Source organism: Carassius auratus, linkage group LG44F (assembly GCF_003368295.1).
Source record: "Carassius auratus strain Wakin linkage group LG44F, ASM336829v1, whole genome shotgun sequence".
NCBI classification, from domain to species: Eukaryota; Metazoa; Chordata; class Actinopteri; order Cypriniformes; family Cyprinidae; genus Carassius; species Carassius auratus.
The window spans coordinates 2,924,213-2,938,431 of NC_039298.1; the positions used below are offsets into that span (position 1 = coordinate 2,924,213).

A 14,219-nucleotide genomic window follows, 5' to 3' on the forward strand; every position below is an offset into this window, starting at 1 on the left:
TCACTAATATTGCTATCTAATATGTATTCAATATTTCATAAGTAATTATTGCTCAGATATAGGCCTAGCACTTTGCTTCAGATTATGTCTTGCTATTATGCACCTAACAAATGACTTTTTTTTTTTTTTGCTATTAATACATTTTATACAGATCCCCATATGTATTCCAGCTGACTGTATGTATTGATTTAAATACAGACTGTTCCAGTTGATTGAACCTATAGTATACAGATGCTGAAAATGAACCACTACCAGGCTATCTTATCCTGACTATTTAGTTGTATATGTTTCAGTGTTCCTAGTGCTAAATGAACAGACACTGTACTGTAAAAAATGTTTGTGATTTTAACAGTAAAATACTGTAAAAATGCGACAGTAAAAACATGTTAATTGGTTATCAGTAAGTTTCCATACTATACACGGTGAATAACTGTGATTGCATGTAATGTAATTTTACAGTAAAATACTGTTAAAATCACGGTTTTGGAAGTGAAAAATAATAATGTATTGTATAATTTACAGTGAAAAAACGTAAATTGACACTCCCAGTATTCCCTGCATGACACTTCATATTTTATGTTTTTTCTTTGAAATAACATGTTTCTTATAGTTTTTTTTATCGTCTCTGTTGTGCACATTAGGATTTTATCTTACATTTCATGTGTGTTACCATAATGGTGTTTATTGTTTCTTTGTATAACACTGTGCACCTATATATATATATATATATATATATATATATATATATATATATATATATATATATATAACTTTTATTCATCATGTGACTTTCTCATCACCACCTGTTTTTGGTGGTTACTAGTATTGCAATGGTTAAAACAGATATTAGTACTTGGGTTTATTAACATTACATAAGTTATTTAAATACGTTTTTTGTATTGTGAATTTAAGTTAAGTCTGTAAAACCTAAAATGCTGCTACCATATTTTCAACGGTGAAGTGCTGCCGACCACTTTTTTTTTTTTTACAGTGTACATTACAGTAGACACCAATTAATTCTGTTTGTAAATAGCAACTTTTAATTTTCATCTCATTTATTTATTTTTTTAATTGAATTATATTAGGCCTATATTGGATTCAGTTCAAGAATAGTGCATAACGATAGTGAAACTGAAAGTTAAAAGTTGTTAAAGTAGGATTACTTAGTACCCTAATTGAAAAAAAGTAACCAAAGTACAATAAAGAAACAATATTCACATTGAAACATCTAGTAAATGTCACAGGTAATTACAAAAAAACAAGTAACACATTAAAATAAATGTGAAAATTGTATGTAGAAAAAATGAGATAGTTAGCAAAAACATGCTGCAATAATATTTATTTTATCGTCTACTTCGAAAATATTTTTTACAGTGTACTCAGAATAAATGCTAAAAAGACTTGCCATTAGAGGATGGAAAGGAAATTCTGCACATGTAAATCTTTCTAAAGAGGCAGGAATGTTGTGTGGAAGATGCGCGTCCCCCGGATAAACCTGTTCTGGAGGGAGTGACTTGATTCAAGCGCCGTCCAATTATCTGATAGCAGCATTTATCCGCCGCTACAGCCCCGTCTAGTCATCCGCAAACAGGCGTGAACCGATGTGGAAGGAATGTTCGTCTGAATATTTGATCTAACGCAGAGAAAAGGAAATAAAAAGAGAAAAATAAAAACGCATGGGGAATTCAGAATCGGGAGAAGACTCGGCTGACTTGTGCGGCTCCATTAACGCGACCCTATTTTTAGGGCGCTCGCGCCGTGTCTAGTCTACTATCAGTAATAGTGGCTGTGCTCGCGTGAGAGACCGCTTACAAATCTACGGAGGAAAAAAAAAAGAAAGGGACGGGAGAGCTCCAGACAAACGGAAACTGTGGCCAGACTCCAGAGGAAGTCAATTGATTTCGCCCTTCTTGATGTGATAGATTTACAAGCTTTGCCCAGCGTGTCTGTCAGACCGTCTGTCAAAGCAATCAACAGTTGGTGCGAGCGCGCGATTAAAGGGACTTCGCATGCACGAGACGCTTCAGTGATGGGTGTGTGATTTCAGCACCTCAGCCCTATGGACACCCGCTTGCGTGTGACTGAATTGTTCAGTAATATGGAAGACAGACTGTTGCACATCGTGATGCATTGGATGCTTTTGCGTCTTTAGTAACCTACATTACAGCAGACTACAGACACGAGAATGAGCAGTCTCTTCACGGCTCCCGGTGCTTTTGTTTTTATCCACGCTTTGCATTTGGTGTAAAAAAAAAGACTACAGACAGAGAGAATCCTACACACTCCATCCTTACTGGATTTAAGGGCGCATTGTTGTTTTCCCCTTGACCTTGCCTTGTGACGCTCAAAAGCAGCATGTTAATGATGGAGAGCGGCGGCGTAGACGCGCATCAGGTTGAACTGGACGCCGACTATGAGCCGCACTGCCGCCCGAGGTCGTGCACCTGGCCGCTGCCGTGCCCGGAGGAGGAGAGCCGCGCGCTGCCGGTGAAAGTGGAGCCGCGCAACGTGCCGGCGTGCCGGAGCGGAGGCGCGCCGACGGAGTTCAAGCATCCAGCCGGCGCCCCTGCGCCCATCGCGGCCGCCCCAGCGTGCATGTCCGGCGCCGCGCTGGATGTGGCCGGCCAGCTGCGCAAATCCAAGTCGTCGCGCCGGAACGCGTGGGGCAACCAGTCGTACGCGGATCTGATCACGCGTGCCATAGAGAGCACCCCCGAGAAAAGGCTCACCTTATCACAAATCTACGACTGGATGGTGCGATTTGTGCCCTATTTCAAGGATAAAGGAGACAGCAATAGCTCCGCCGGCTGGAAGGTACGGTTACCACCTGATCGTCTATGTTAGAATTGCATGTTCTGCGCTCGGCATGTAGGTATCTCGCATTTCACAAAAGGCTGTTCTTCGCTCGTGCCAGATACCTGCATGCTTTTGACACGTTGTGGTGAAGGCTGTTCCCTAAAGCACGCATTTGAAAGGTTTCCACAGGGAGGCGAGCAGACGGGCTAGAGTTCAGTGAGTTCATTGCTCTCACAATGTTTTAAATCTACAGTATTGACCGTCTGTGACGCAACAATGGCGTTTATCACGCATTGAGCTCGATCATAACGCCGTCAATGAGATGAGCTGGAGTGCGCGGGCCGTGCTCGTAAGGCAGGTCACCTGGGGGACACGCACGGGTCCGGTCAGCTTCCCCGCGCGTCAGGCACGCACGCACGCAGGCACGCACGCACGCACGCCTGTCTGTCTGCTCTGAGATCTCCAGAACGCACCCTCCTCCTCCTCCTTCTCCCTCCCTCTCTCTGCCGTCTCATATTCCGTCCTGACATCCATCCAAAAGACTATGGGAAATAAAATAGGCGGTGTAAAATTGTAATTAAAACATTACATAATCGAAGAAGGTTATTTAGTGAAGCAAATGCAACTGCATAATTGCACCACATTGGTTGGCAAAAGAATAAACCACGCTGAATGTTTCAGCTGTTCATTTTTGTGTGTGTGTCATATGGTTCAAAGGTTTTAATGAGATCAGGTTTGATGTTTTGAACTGTATGCACATGCTCTCACAGGCTTCATGGAGAACCCAAGGGACCTCTGTCTGTCTGTCTCTCCCGGTTCCCTCAGCACCAACATCTAAGTTAGACAATGATAGTCAGACACTGAATTTGAATTCTATTTCTCACTGTGGTTTGTGGCTTTCTGGCAAGCATTTAAGATCACCGAGATCACATCACAAAACATCCAGAAAGACAAACAATTACGAAGTGTCTTCTTTTATCAGATATTAGATAAAATACAAAACCTTACAGAATAAAAAGCCAGACAAACATTATATATATATATATATATATATATATATATATATATATATATATATATATATATATATATATATATATATATATATATATATCTATATATATATATATATATATATATATATATATAATAGAATAACAGAATAAATATTCTAGAATTATTACAGCTAAACTGTATATATTATTTTATTAATTATTATATAATAATATCAATGCTAATAAATATACATAAAAGTAATCTACCGCTGCATTTATTCTTGATTTAAGATTATGGCGTGCTCTTGTTTAGATTCATCTTGTCTCACAGAATGTTTTTGTTTTTCATATGTGTGCAATAGTTGATACACACATGCCTTTTATTACATCATCAAAACAACGGGAGTTTTTAATGTTTCTAAATGGGATATTTACCTCATGCTATATCCTCGTTTTCTCATTGGATGCAGAGGACAAAGAGATGGACTAAACTAATCTTAAGCCTGTAGTTTTGAACTGAAATTAAATCTGGTTTAATTCCGTTCATGACTTGTTTGTGCTGCCCAGGGATGCACAGCTGTATGTCGCTCATATGTTCCCATAAGTCCAGGGATTTGATTGGCCGGCAGGAGGAAAAAAATGGAGAAAAACAACTTGATTCAATCAAAATAAGGTTGTGGAAAACAGACCAAGCTCACACATGTTGGCCACAGAACATTTGGCGGCAGATTTTAATGCGCATTTAATTCTGACACATGCAGGCCTGTGTGCTACACACACAAAAACACACAAACATATTTACTTAGGACTGTGTAGAACCTCCTCAGCACACTCATACAAGATAGATAGATAGATAGATAGATAGATAGATAGATAGATAGATAGATAGATAGATAGATAGATAGATAGATGGATGGATGGATGGATGGATGGATGGATGGATGGATGGATGGATGGATGGATGGATGGATGGATGGATGGATAGATAGATAGATAGATAGATAGATAGATAGATAGATAGATAGATAGATGGATCTGAAGGTGGTTTGGAGCAGACAGAGATCACACACAGTCAGTGCCATTGAAACACTCTTTAATAGCTGTTGTGTAATCCTGTCCGAGAGTGACTTCTCTAAACTGTGGCAGCCGGTTTCGTGTCTCTCGGCTGGCCTGACTTGTCTTTGGCTTCAATTAGCTGCTGTTAATGTGGCGGCTGGGGTTATGGCTGTTTACGGTGGGCAGGAGGGCAGAGAAGAACACGCAGGGCTCATTCAAGTGACCAATGCTCGCGGTTCACGGTGGGACGCCGTGTCGGAGGGTTTGGCTTTCATCTTCGCATTCTTTTAAAGTGTCTCTACACATCTGTGGTGTAACATGAGGTTTTCAGATGAGCCCGCTGATGTGAGGCATCTCGTTTTAATTGTACACCAGGAGTGTGTCACATCCTGTTAGCGGCTGTTGAGACGTATGAAATCACTAATCAGATTCCCTCAAGCCTTCCAAGGATTTATTGCATTTATCTGTGATTTAAAAATAAGTCATGGGATGGGGCTTACTGTTAATGCATGTGTGTCTACAGCGGTTTACAGAGAATATAAACTGGAGCTTTACCTATAGGCAAAGTTCAATTCTACAGCTCAGAGGTTGCTTTTTCAAAGAACTCAATGGATGAGCCTGTCCTCCAACAAAAAACGACCATATAGGTCATTTGTGCAAGCATTTATTACGACCTATATTTATGTTTTAAAGTTAAGCGCCCTCTAGCAGGCTTAAAAATAATGACAGTATTGCGTTGCATCTGTCGTCAAGAAATGACGTATCACGTCATTACCAATCAAAACGCATGTTTATTTAAATCCAATATGTGGGCGTTTTACACCGATCTCACAGTATTTCCTACATATTTTACTAACACCTAACTCCACCCCTAAACCTAACCCTCACAGAAATCATGCTAAATTATGATTTATTGAGCATACACATTTGCATGCACGTCCGTTACCTGGGATCAAACCCATGATAGCATGATTACATATCAAGGAATAACGCAATAATCTACTAACTGAGCTACACGAAATGCAAATCAGAGTGCAAATAAAAGAGAACAAAACATTAATATGAAAACGACATTTTGCTGATAGGGGCGCAATTGTAGTATACGCTCTGATGGGTCGTATTTCAGGGATTTGGACAAACAACCTATACGAGCGTATTGGTTGGAGGACAGGTTGGTCTCATTTGTGATTGTTGATACTTATATGCATACCTATAGGTAGAGAGCTTCATTTCTGAGTTAACAACACTTGCTTTCCTTTTATCTTCATTGTTGTAACTCTAGAACGTGTCTTGAGCGTTAATGTGAGAGGCATAGGCACAGAAACTGTAGAAGAGGTATGAACACACATAGTATTGAAAGAGTGAGGAATAGACAGAGAGACATGAGCAACAGTGGCCGGGCTGACCGAGCTCCTCAGTGACCCCAGCGCTGGCCGGCCTGGACATTGAGGCAGATCTCAGTGCCAGGATATTTGGCCAGAGCAGAGGTTCAGTTGGACGCCTTCAGCTCTGGAGAAACACTGTCATTGTTACTCCCTCAAAGACTGTGTAGAAGAAGTGACTGCAACTCAGTCGGCCGTCCTGGCACCCAGAGGATGATCTGAAGAGCGCTGAATAGTGAAAACTGTGAAAACTTAGTGAAATAAATGATATGAGGTTTACGGAGATGAGAAGATATATGAAAGGAAAAATCATGAAGTCTAGTCTTATTCACATTAGTCTATGACCCATCTGATGCATGTCCATTGGGATTGGCTCTAGAGGTGCCATTATACCAGCATTAACAATAACCATGATATGTAAAAAATGAAATATCTGTATAATATTAGAGCTACATTAGTAACTTGGTAGCAGTAACTGCATCTGTTTGATTCTCCAACAGAGTAGGTGGCAGTATTGCAGTAAAATGCTGTTGTTCCCCATCATAAAAGTTAAAAAAAGAAGACACAATGTACTAATACATCCAGTAGATGACAGATGAAAGCTAATTAAGACAGATGAATGTTACTTAGAGCATCATAAATTTATTTCATTTCTACAGATATCGTGACAATATCGTTATCATGGACTCCTTAGTAGTGAAATCCTGTTTCTCTCCAGTCTTTTATTGTGTTGACACAAATTCCATCAAATTCACACAGTTCTGTACGTCACAGCCACATCTGTGGAGGGTTGTGTTACATGCCAGTTTTAGCCAGAATAAGCATGTAAAGGTATGCAAGAAAGCGTCCTGATCCACTGGCAAAAATACTAAACGTTGGTTGCTCTGTTGGTTTGACAGCATTTATTTGCTAGTTATTTACTCCTACTTTTAGCAGATCATCCATATTTAAAATGTACATTTCGCTTCCAGGAAAATGGACAAAACATCCGGGAGTATATAAAAATCTTTGTCCAGTAATGTACTCTATAGGATGAGAATATCTGTTTTTTTAATAAAAATTCATCCTATCTATTTTGTAGAATCAGGATATATTCTTATTGTGTATGGTGCATCTATGCATCATTAAAACAAACAAACAAACAAACAAACAACAACAACAAAAACCGATCTCCTAATGTTGAATCAGAATGTTAGAACTGGATCTTCTAGTAGAACAACAGACTCCTCTCTCCAATCATTTAGTCCGTTTAAACTCCGCCCCTCCAAATATACAACGTATTGGCCTCGTCAAGCCAATTTATTGGGTCTGTATGGGCTGTGATGCACTGACTGTTACAATACTGCCAGTGAACTTTGTTCCCTAAGACCATAACTATAAAAACAACAACAACAGAAACATAACTGTACAAGAAGAAGTAAAAACTCGAACTGATTGACATTCTATACAGATTATATACATTGACGTGTTGCACCACAGTGCTATTGTATAGTTGGAAACTATTTGTGCATTATTAATTGCATGTTCTGGAATTGTTTGTTTGCGTGTGAGAAACGGGATTTCACGTCCAGGGAGGTGCAGTTCTCGTTAATAATTCAGATGAGGCTCGTTATCACGGCAGCACAGATCCTGCTCTGATTCCACCTTAATTAAAACTCTACTCACACACACACACACACACACACACACACTCACAATCCAGGCCCTGCACGCTTAGTGTCACACGCCCGCTTGCACCTTTTTCCGTTCCTGTGCTTTCAGAAAAATGCTACAGTAATGTTGCCGCAGATTATGAGTTAGAGTCAGACTCCTTGGTGTTGCTTCCCACAGCAGTTCAGCATCAGAATCAAGTCAGTCAGATGAAATGACAGACGTCTCTGTGACCTCTGACCCCGACCAAAGAAACTTGCTAGAGCCTGTACGCGTTACAGACAATTGACTCTGAAGCCTAGCATGTGCTGCTATTATCAGGTGCTTACATATTTAATCAGATCTTCATAAGACCCCCCCCAGCAGAGCTCTGGGCAAACTGAGATTGATGAGCTGTAATGGGCGAGAGAGCAGCCATGATTAATGCATGCGCAGATCCACCGTACGACTGACCCTGGTCTCACAGCAGACTCTGACTGGACACACTGAGTCTGGTCCACTCTGTAGATTACTCCGGCTCAAAACACCAGCCTAGACGGGAAAGAGAGTGTGACATTTAAAGTGAGCTTTTGTCTTTATGTGCTGGATTCATTTCAATTGATTTTACTACAATTCTGAACTTTAGATCATGCAGAGTTTACGTTTAATTTGGCGCAAAAGTCATGAGATGTTTACAAACTGTTGTACAGAAATGTATGCATTCATTCAGCAGTGATGCATGTCAGCAGTGATGCATGTTACAAAAGATTTCAGTTTCAATGTTCAGTATAAAAAGGGTTCTTTTAAATTTTCTATTCATCAAAGAATACTGAAAAAAATTATATATATATATATATATATATATATATATATATATATATATATATTAATACAAATATTATGCAGCAACTATTTTCAATAATGATAATAATCAGAAATTCATCTGGACGGAAAATCTAGATTATTTCAGAAGGATCATGTGACTGAAGATCATGTGACATCCCAGGAAATTACATTAGAACATATATTCAAATAGAAAAAAAAAAGTTTTCAATTGTAATAATATTTCACAATATTACTGTTTTTATTGTATTTTTATTAAAACAAATGCAGTCTTAGTGACCCCAAATGTGTGAATGATAGTGTCTGTGGGATCTGTTATCGGCCGTCAGGTAAAAATCTCATACTGAGCTACATAATATGAGGTATAATTTAAAAACAAAATTCCTTCTATCTGCTCAAGAAGAAAAATGATTTTCACAAATGAGCAGAGTTATGCGTCATTCCCAGTGCTCAGTCTGACTTCATCTACACAATTACAGTCTCATTCAGAATAATATCGAAGAGTTCTCTTCACGTGAGGTAGTTTCTCACAGGTATTTCTTGTCATGGAAAGAAAATGCAAACTGTTTGTCTCTCCACATATTTCATTCTGAAAACACTGTACTTAAATATTCACTTTCTGGCTTGAATATTTTATTTGCATTACTAAATGGGAGATACGCGTGTGTGTCCGTGTGCTGATGTGCCTGTGTTTTGTGGATTTTGTTTGTCAGTTTGATGAAAATGGGTCAGGATGCAGTGTTTAATATGCTGCCCGTGTCACTGCTAACTCTCAGACACGACACATAGCCTGGATTGAACCCTCGTAGCAAGCCTCGCTCGCCGCTCTCGTTCTCTCACAGCTTCTCTCTCTCTGGATTCTCTGCTTTCTCCTTTTTATGATTTATATTATGCACAGATCTATTCATATTTCCCGTCCGCTCTTTTTCTGAAAGCTCATAAAGGATCGTATAGATAATTTCTTTTGGATTTGGAACCAGTCCTAAAGGATTCTATTGAAATCAAAGGAGAATTCTGTGAGAATCCAAGATGATGGACTGAGAATTCCAATTGTTGTTGGTTTTTTCTTGACTTCATCAGACTATCAAGAGTGAGGATGTTTTTATCGGATGTAGGTGGTCAGTTGTAATCCATTTAGTCTGAAATACGACAGTTGCACGGTGACCCTAACATCTGATACTGATAAGCAATAGTTGTAAATGACACAGTCAGAGTTGCCAAGTCCGCTTCTATTACGCGACTCTGGGCTTCTTTCATTAAGATGCATGAAAAAATCCAAGGTCGCAGGTTGCGCTTCTTTAGGCTTATTTGAAAAAAATATGGTTGCTTGTTAGGAAAAGTGTCATTTCTTTACACTTCTCCAGTGCATTGATTGACACCCTGTCAGCTCACAGTAGCCAATCAGTGCAATACTATCCACTCCGCCCCCTCACTGGAGAAAAATCATGAAGGCGCGTGACGATAATCCAAGCAATGATAGCAGGAGCGGGGTGACTTTCATTAAGAGAGTACATTTTTCATTTTTACAATGTCTATGTAATGTATTAATTATCACATGCTACACTAAAAAAAAAAAAAAAAAAAAAGTAGGCATATACTAATCTTGAGCATATTCCTTAAAGGGACAGTTACTAGTATTGGTTCACATATATTTTATTATGCTGAAAATATGTGACTGTGTTACAGCTCCCTTTTAAGCTCTTGTCTTTTTCTCCTTTTCCATCTCTCCAATCTTATTCTGCTCACAGGTGATTGGAGATGAGTGGATAGCGCACGCCTCCCACTTTCTTCGCTTATTTTTCTAAAATAACTTCTTTTTGCTTTTCAAATAATAGAGTGGTTTCAGTTTAATATGGTGTAAGCTCATTTATTGCTGATAAATAATTGATAATGAATAATATTGATGATAATAAATAATCAAATAACATTGGGCTTGTTTTTGAAGCTGCGGTTGCTTATTTGTCTTGTGAGAGTTGGCATGTGTGCACAGTATGACTCTGACTTTAGAGAATTCTTTAGGATTAGTTTCAAATCATTATAGAAAATCCATTAGGAATCTTGAGCATATTCCTTAAAGGGCCAGTTCACCCAAAAATGACAGCTCTGTCATCATTTACTCCCCTTCACGTTGTTTTCAAACCTGCGTGGATTTATTTCTTCTGTTGAACACAAACAAAGATATTTTTAATAATTTTGAGAGATTTAGTGCCCACTGACTTCCACTGTACAGAAAAAAAAGAAGATATTTGACTAAATATATTTTTATGTTTCACAGAAGAAAGTCGGTCATGCTGTTTTAGAATGACAAGCGGGTGAACAATGATACAAATCACTCTCTTTTTTATCTCTTTAAGGATTTTAAGATGTCTTTAAGAATCTAGTGTTAATTATCTTTCTATTGCTCTAACATACACTTTCACACACTATTTTTTTAATTGGTTGAGTTATCATCTCTATTGATTTATAGCGTCACCCCAAATTTTGACTACATCAAATCCTGGCTTCCATTAAGTATCTTTATTGTCTTTGATGGCTTGCCATCAGACTCCATCAGTGTGTTAATAGTAACATTAATCTGCATATTAACTAGTGCCAAGGAAAGAGGGATGGAAAAGAAAACCATGAGGGAATTAAAAAAGAGGAAAAAGACTGTCGGAAGGGTTGAAATGAGACAGACATGTACTAGAAACAGTCCTTTTTTACATTTTGAAATGATTTAAATACTATCATTTCATTCAATAACCTCAAATTATGACTTTTTTTTCCACAACAAAATATAATTATCAAATATTATCATAAAAAATAAACAATAGCTATGCAGTCAGATAATCTGAATCTACAGCTCCACATTATTTATATTAATAATATAATATATCCTCCTGTTTCTTGTTGTTGTTGTTTGACCAGTGTAGTCCAGTTCACAAATGTATAACTCTTTTCTTATTTCTTTATTTATAATAAATGGTAAAGTGACTGTTGTAATATAATATAATAATAAATATAATATAATAATGCATACTGCGCAGTGAACACTCTTTGCCTATTATTTTTTTTTATAAATATTAAATTAAACTGTTGTTGTTATACAATGATAAATGCTTGTGTGTAGTGTCCACTTATTTTATTGGGGGAATTTTTTTTTTTTTTTTTTTTTTTTGCAAATTTGTATAAAAATATCTACTTAAAGCAGGCCAGTTAAAATAATGAGTGAAATTAAAGATGTCAAACGTGTGAGCGCAGTTCATTTTTTAATGGAAGCTCAGGTCAAGTGTGCTGCATTGAGGAACACAGTATTTCAAGCCTCCTCTGCTCACCAAAGCTGCATTTATTTGATCAAAAATACAGTACAACTGTAAAATATCATTCCAATTTAAAATTATATTTCAACTATTTTAATATATTACATAAAATGTTATTTATTTCAGGCACATTTTAAGCATCATTTCTCCAGTCTTCAGTGTCACATGATCCTTCAGAAATCAGAATAATATGACGATTTGCTGCTCAGGAATCGTTACTTATTATTATCAATGTCTATCAATCAATTTGTAGCAGTGTGTGAGTCTTTACTGTCATCTTTGATCAATTCAGTGCGTCCTTGCTGAATAGAAGAATGAATATCTAACTAAATATGCATACTGCAGAAATAATAAGAGTAGTATGTTAGTATGCTATTCTGAATGAGAGAGGAAAATAACCGTGATAAGGAGACACTCAAAGACATAAATTGAGATGAGTTTAAGAATTGGAAGGATATGTGGAGAGACGGATGTAATTGTGAGTCGGCCGGCCGGCGTTCTTCTCCTCTCAAACAGATAATGAGAAGCCCAAAGAATCACATACTACGACTACTCCTACTATTTCTGTATTATATATACTAAGACCAGTATGCAAAATGATGTATGCTCAGAACATCCGGATGACCTACTTCGTTTGCCAAAATGTGCAAAATATAAATATGTATCCCACAATGCAGTGGGGTGCCTGATGTGTTCCAGGGAACCAGAAGTAATACAACATCTGTGATTTCTAGCTTAGCTGACTTATTATTTTTTATCATAATACAGATGTTGGTATTTTAGCACAAAGCTAATTCAAAGAGTTTTAAAATTTCTATCATTGCATGGTGTTTTATATACTTCATAAAAATAATATTCATTATATATGCACGGATCCCATTGTGAACAAAGCCAATCTCTCTCTCTCTCTCTCTCTCTCTCTCTCTCTCTCTCTCCCGTCTCTGTTAATGATCCTCTCGGCCTGCCGAGCTGAATCTGAGCGATGCCCACCGACAGCACCACTCAGGCAGAAAGACACACACACTCACACACAGACATATAGAAGAGAGGAAGATCGCAGCCCAGCATTTATCCAGAGTATATGAACAAACCCACACTGACACACAGTCTCTCCATGCATCACATGTGCAGAAGCTAGAAAACACACACGAAAAGCCACACATAGAGTACAGAGAGCAACGTGAAGCAGTAGCACAGTGATAACCGACATTGACTCTTTCTGTTATTGTACATGTTCCTTAGTGTTCTCAATGAAATGTATGGCAGGGGTCAAAAGTGAGGTCAGATTGTGTGTATATATGTGTGTGTGTGTGTGTGTGTGTGTGTGTGTATATGTGTATATATGCCAACTCTACATTTATAAAACCACAATATCATACACTATTTTGAAAAAATATTGTCGATCGGTCTTGAGGAGTCTGTCCAGTCATAGATGTATATTAAGTGATATGTGAGTGTGTATGTGTGTGAGGCTCTTGAATATTCACACTATGTGTGTGTGTGTGTATAGACTTCAGCTTTTTAATGAAGTTCTCTGTTAAGTCTCCCAAAGACTTTGCATTCCTCAACCCCCCCCCCCCCCCCATACACACCCCCGAGCGTACACACACACACACACACACAACCAAATGACCCCTCCCCCCATTGCAACACACACGCTCCTGCACACAAACACTTAAAACACACATTCCAAGCATCCTCATTAGCAATTCATGAGCTGAGTCTCATTAGACACTAAGTTTTAGCGCGGGCCTCTGAAGTCGATGGCTGGAGCTGTTATTAATATTTCATATGTCTTCCCATTGAGGAGCTAAAAAAAAAAGAGAACTTGCTTCGCTTTGGCTACAAAGTCACTCGAGCTCTCGTCTTTTACCCCTCTTTCTATATTTCCCTTCTTTCTTTCCCCCCTTCGTTAGACTGCTTTTATGGACTGCCTCGCTCCATCTCTCCACCCCTCTCTCTGGCGCACAGACCCTAACTCAAACTGACTTAATTGGGCTGTCTTTGTTCGAAGAAATGTGGACCTACCTTACGTTTTCCCATAGATTCAGAGCAAAGATTGAGATGAAACCCATAGGAAAGAAAAAAAACTCAAAAAACAAATGAGCTCTCTTTAATATCTCAAAAAAAAGTCCTCTAAGATGTGTCTCCTCCAGCGTATCAGAAAAGAGCTCTCAAATGTCTCAAAATGTTTGGCAAGATACCAAAGTCTGCAATCA

The 14,219-nt window shown here is 38.4% G+C and overlaps 1 protein-coding gene across 1 annotated transcript in view; it reads left to right on the forward strand.

The window, feature by feature from the left end:
- Positions 1 to 1,393: 1,393 nt before the first annotated feature.
- Positions 1,394 to 14,219, forward strand: part of LOC113068329 (forkhead box protein O6-like) — a 31,187-nt gene continuing 18,361 nt past the window's right edge. Inside the window, exon 1 of the mRNA XM_026241043.1 lies at positions 1,394 to 2,814. Within this exon, the coding sequence (XP_026096828.1) occupies positions 2,356 to 2,814 (459 nt within the window). The 5' untranslated portion in view covers positions 1,394 to 2,355. The remainder of the gene's footprint in view (positions 2,815 to 14,219) is intronic.